The sequence below is a fragment of the Asparagus officinalis genome, chromosome 7, assembly GCF_001876935.1.
Source record: "Asparagus officinalis chromosome 7, Aspof.V1, whole genome shotgun sequence".
NCBI lineage: Eukaryota > Viridiplantae > Streptophyta > Magnoliopsida > Asparagales > Asparagaceae > Asparagus > Asparagus officinalis.
Window position 1 is genome coordinate 18,708,106 of NC_033800.1, and position 5,101 is coordinate 18,713,206.

Here is a 5,101-nt window from a genome sequence, read left to right on the forward strand (position 1 = left end):
CCATCGACTCTCGGCAGTTCAAGCACGCTCTCAAGCTCGGCGTTGCTCTGCTCGCTAAGTACCCGAAGTCTCCTTATGCTCTCGTGAGTTTTCTTTCTTTTTACGTGGCTTTTACCATTTTCTGCTTGTCTTTTCTGAGATCTGACCTACGATTGAAATTGTTCATGTGTTTGATTAGATATTGGAAAAAGAATTAAACATACTCTTTTAATGGAAATTTCCAGGCGAGAGAAAAAGAATCATGTAATTGTTCACTTTTAGTTTCAAAGATGAAAACAAATTGAAGACCAAAAATAGTTATTTCTCTACCTATAGGATGCATTGTATATGACTAAGTCCATACTCACAAGTATGACCCAAACATCAACAATCAAGCTCATCTATTCTTACTTCATTTAATTGTAAATAATGGTATGGTTCACAAAATCCTGAGAGTGTTACTACAACACAAAGTGCTATAATGGAAAGCTAACAATGATTATGAGGGTGAACTAGCGTCATCAATCATTAGAATAATGGATCCCTTGGAACATATGTACAACTAATCTACAAACAAATGGAATTAAAATGGGAAAATATAGAGTGCAAAACATGAATTTACTACTTGCACATTGTCTTGGAGTACAGAATATATTGGCGCTTCCTAAAGAATATGCTCCATAGACATAGGTCTTCTCAGTGCAAATGATAACTACCTACCATTTCTGTAGGTTAATATCTTTGCCTAAAATGATGTGAGCTAGTAGCATATTTTGAATCATGTATAGGTTAATAATATCTTTACCTGAAATAATGTTTTTGCTGCTGCTTATCATGAGAACTCGTTTGCAACAGTTATCTATAAATCAATGGAGTTATTAGTGGACCAACAATTGTGTCATGAACATAAAACGTCACTCTTTCTCGTTGTATGCATAAAGCACATTGCTTGTATGCTTGTTCCTAAAATATATTAATTTGTTGACTCTACAAAATATGCTTATGATACAGTATGATATTTGATCAGGAATTCTCCATCTTGTAGGCACTTAAAGCTCTTACTTTGGAGAGGATGGGAAAACCTGAAGAAGCACTGGCTGTTTGCTTGGATGCCAAGGGGCTTCTATTTTCGCAGAATGATATTCCCATTGATGACCTCACTCTTAGCACTTTACAGATTGTTTTCCAACGGCTTGATAGATGTGTGTCTAAAGTTCTTTTGTAATATTATATACTCTTTCTAGCAATGGATAATTTCATAAATTGGTAACAGCTATCTGATGTTCTTGCCAGTGGATTTGGCCACTTCGTGCTATGAGCTTGCTTGTGTGAAGTACCCAAACAACTTGGAAATAGTTATGGGTTTATTCAACTGTTATGTTCGTGAGTACTCATTTGTGAAACAACAACAGGTTTGATGGCATCGAATGCTTGCTATTAATTCTTTCTCTCCCCCCTTCCCCGCTACGTGTAATGACCTCTATAGTTTAATTACTGTATTTTTAACTTTTGTTTCTGTTCTTTGTCAGACAGCCATAAAGATGTACAAGATAGTGGGTGAAGAGAGATTCTTGCTCTGGGCAGTTTGCAGCATTCAGTTGCAGGTGTTAAAGAGTTTCTAACATTGTTTCTGTTCCTTTCTTATTATTATTATAATAATGATGTGTTTGCTGTTTAGCTATATACTTGATCTTCACGTGAGATTTCGTTATACTATATGTCTAATTTGTGCTTATTGTTTAAGATCTTATCAGGACAGCTCGCATGCTATGTCCTTTAACCTTCATTATGATTACGATCAAGGATGTCTGATACTTGATTATTGCATAACCATTTATTTGACAACCTAGTAGGATGTTTCTGAAATTGTTCAGAACATTGCTTTGCCCTTCACCATCATTATGATTCTGAGTTCAAGTGAAGGATGTTTGATACTTGAATTATGACAACTTAGTAGGAGTTTCTGTGGTGGTTCTCCTGTTACATACGTACTGATATTGATGTCTAGTTTATCTTGGCACTTTCGTCATTTATTGAATCTTTATTTTAACACCCCCATACACACACAAAGTTACTTTTATTTGCCCTGCTGTACTGGGGATCAGAATATTTAAAGCTTGTTTTGCACCATATATTACTACATATGAAGAATTGAGGTGAGGGTTGAACTTTTGGTGGAACACATCTAAGATTCTTAATTATGGGTGTTTGATTCAATTTCTTATCTTTTGATCGCTTCATTTTGAGAACATATGCATCATGTAATATAAAAGGTTGTTTTAGTAAATTGACTAGTATTGTAATTTTAGAACTTTCTGCGCATTTAAACTTATTCTCTGAATAAAAGGCCTTGTACCAAAAAGAAAATTTTGATTTGTGGCGGCAATAGATTTTTGTAGCCTGCATGTGGCCTTCTGATACATTCTAGTAACTTCTGCCTTGGAAATTATTAGCACAGCTTTTGATTGTCTATAGTTTGAAGGGTTCAAAGGATCTAACTAATGGTATTAAAAAATAAGCATGTCGTATAGGTGGCACGCATGTAGTGTGAAATATTTATGATAAAATACTTATATGCATAGATATATGTAGAGGTATATGGGTATCATTAGTACCGAGGACCAAATTTGGTTCTTGGTAGTGATGTGGTCACTTCTCAATTCTCATCCACTCTAACGGGTGAGTAATCAGATGAGCACCATTTTTAAGTGGACATTTAAGTGTGCGGATGAGAAGTGACCACCTCACTACTAAGGACTATCTTTGTCCTTAGTACCAAGTATACCCACTTTTTTCACGTGTGTGTAGGAATATGGTTATGCTTGGTATCAAGGACAAGTCCTTGGTAGTGAGGTGACTCTTTCTTATCCACTGATCTAATGGGTGAGAAAATTTTCAAATGGCACCTTTAAATGTATGGATGAGAAGTAATCGCCTCACTATCAAGGACCAATTTATTTTAGTCCTTGGTATTAGGGTTACTCATTTACCTCTCTCTCTCATGAATAAAACCCAAAACGCTGCCTGTGTACAAGGTTGGTGAAGGCAAAGTTTGAAATGTTGTCTTTATGTCCTGTGGCTTGATCATTTTTAGCCTATTTATATTGATTAAATTATTTGCTATCAGCTGTAATTTTTAAGTTGCTTGCATGCCTTGGAGCAAAATACATACATGTGATATAAAGAAATTCTTATTGCGTAGTAGTATGATTTTTTTTTTGTCGCTATTAATTGCCTCAAATTTCAAACTAGTACAACACATGTATTGTACATCAAGAGATTTGACTTTATTATCAAACTAAATCACAAATATGCTATACAAGTAAAAGCAATCCCATTAATCCTAAGGTCTATATATATGAGCGTCTGATGACAAAACTAAGATACTAGTGTCTGATCATGTGTGATCATGTCCTTTCTCTATATTTTGATGCTCAACAAGACATGGAAGTAAAGAGAACATCAAAAGTAGATCTGAAATCTGAAAAAAGTTTTCTACAGAGCAAATAGAGCTGTTACCGTATCTAAATCACTTGAAGAAGGCAATCAACTTTTCCTTAATTCGATAAGGGGAAAATTGCTACTCCTTGAATGGTATAGCTCATTATATTCTTTGTTGTGGCAGGTAAACTTTTCCTTAATGTTAAAAGGAATTTGCTACTTGAACGGATAATTTTGCTTTCTGTTGAGACAGGTATTTTGCAGCAGTGGAGGTGAGAAATTATTGTCATTGGCTGAAGCTTTACTTAAGAAGCATATTGCTTCACATAGTCTGCATGAGCCAGAAGGTGGATCTTTGAATCCGTTAAATTCTTCTGTAAAAGGCTTAATAGTCTTTATCTTTATCTTTCTATTTTTTTCTTGAAACTAGTTGTGAAAATTTGTTGCAGCCCTTGTAATATATATCTCAGTTTTGGAACAACAAGCGAAGTATAGGGATGCTTTGGAAGTCCTTTCTGGTGATTTGGGTTCTCTTATAGGAATTGAAGCTGACAAGTTGCGTATACAGGTAGTTGTTAAATTTCATTTGCCTCTGCTATTCAGGGTTTTCTTTTTCTAAATAGGTAACTCTCATCTGTAAGCTAATTTAAGGCTATATGACTAGGGAAGTTCAATAAAAAAAATCTCGTTTTCTTGCTAAAATTTTAAGTTATGTCATGTAGTCGACAACCTATCTGTTTTTCGTGGTCATTCACTTGATTGATTATTTCTGAGAGCATGAGCAGGCAAGCTTCCTGATTTAAGGTAGAAAATGAATGTAAAAGTTAACAAATGAGTGACTTTCTTGCTTTTATAGTTTGCTCCTGACAAGAGGGAGAAGGTTGAAAGGGAAGGATAATACCTATCCTAACCTGACTGTATCTTCCTCTATAATATTAGATTTAGAGTACTTTCTTGTTTTGCCTTTGAGCTTCTGTACTTCATGGGATGCTGAGGAAGCTTCAAGAGATGCATCACGGTTATGATGAAAGATATAGTCCTACTTGGCGTCTAGGAATCTGCAATTTCTATGTTTGCTAGAAAATAGATGAATCATTGACATTTTATTTATTTATGTTTGCAATCTGATCATAATGAACACGTCATAACAAGGTGAAGAATTTTAAAGTTAATATATGAAACCATATGTTTTATTATTTACAAATTAGATTTAACAAGTTGACTGGTATTATTAACATTCTATTTAGTTTAACAAATTTGTCAGATTGGATTTGGTTCTCTCAGTATAGATAGTTCATAATTTGTAAGCTATTGTTGTTGCCTTCATATGTCTTGAATAGATATATAACCCTGAAGGTGGAATGTATTATTTGGTTAGGCATCTTTGAGATGCATGGTTACCATATGCAATTTCTGGGAAATCAAATATTCTTATACAAAGTAGAAAATGGCAATATATTGGATATATAGGATTTCCTCTTCTGAAATGATTAGATTCCTTTAAAAAATCAAGATCTATAATTTAAATTTCTGATTTGGATGCTCAATTGGAACTTGTTGGATATAGGGGCCATTTTAAGAAAATATTTCTAATCTACATGGGTTGGACAGTTCAATATTGCAAATTTCAAATTCTTTGAGGCTATGTTTTTTTGGGTGGGTTTTTAGTCTTTTTTTGTGT

At 34.2% G+C, this 5,101-nt stretch overlaps 1 protein-coding gene across 1 annotated transcript in view; it reads left to right on the top strand.

The window, feature by feature from the left end:
* Positions 1–5,101, top strand: part of LOC109849963 (phagocyte signaling-impaired protein) — a 17,764-nt gene that overhangs the window by 239 nt on the left and 12,424 nt on the right. The window contains 6 exon segments of the mRNA XM_020419860.1: positions 1–83; positions 1,025–1,181; positions 1,273–1,391; positions 1,509–1,583; positions 3,674–3,767; positions 3,870–3,988. The exon segment at positions 1–83 is cut by the window's left edge and continues 11 nt beyond it. Coding sequence (XP_020275449.1) covers positions 1–83; positions 1,025–1,181; positions 1,273–1,391; positions 1,509–1,583; positions 3,674–3,767; positions 3,870–3,988 — 647 coding nt within the window.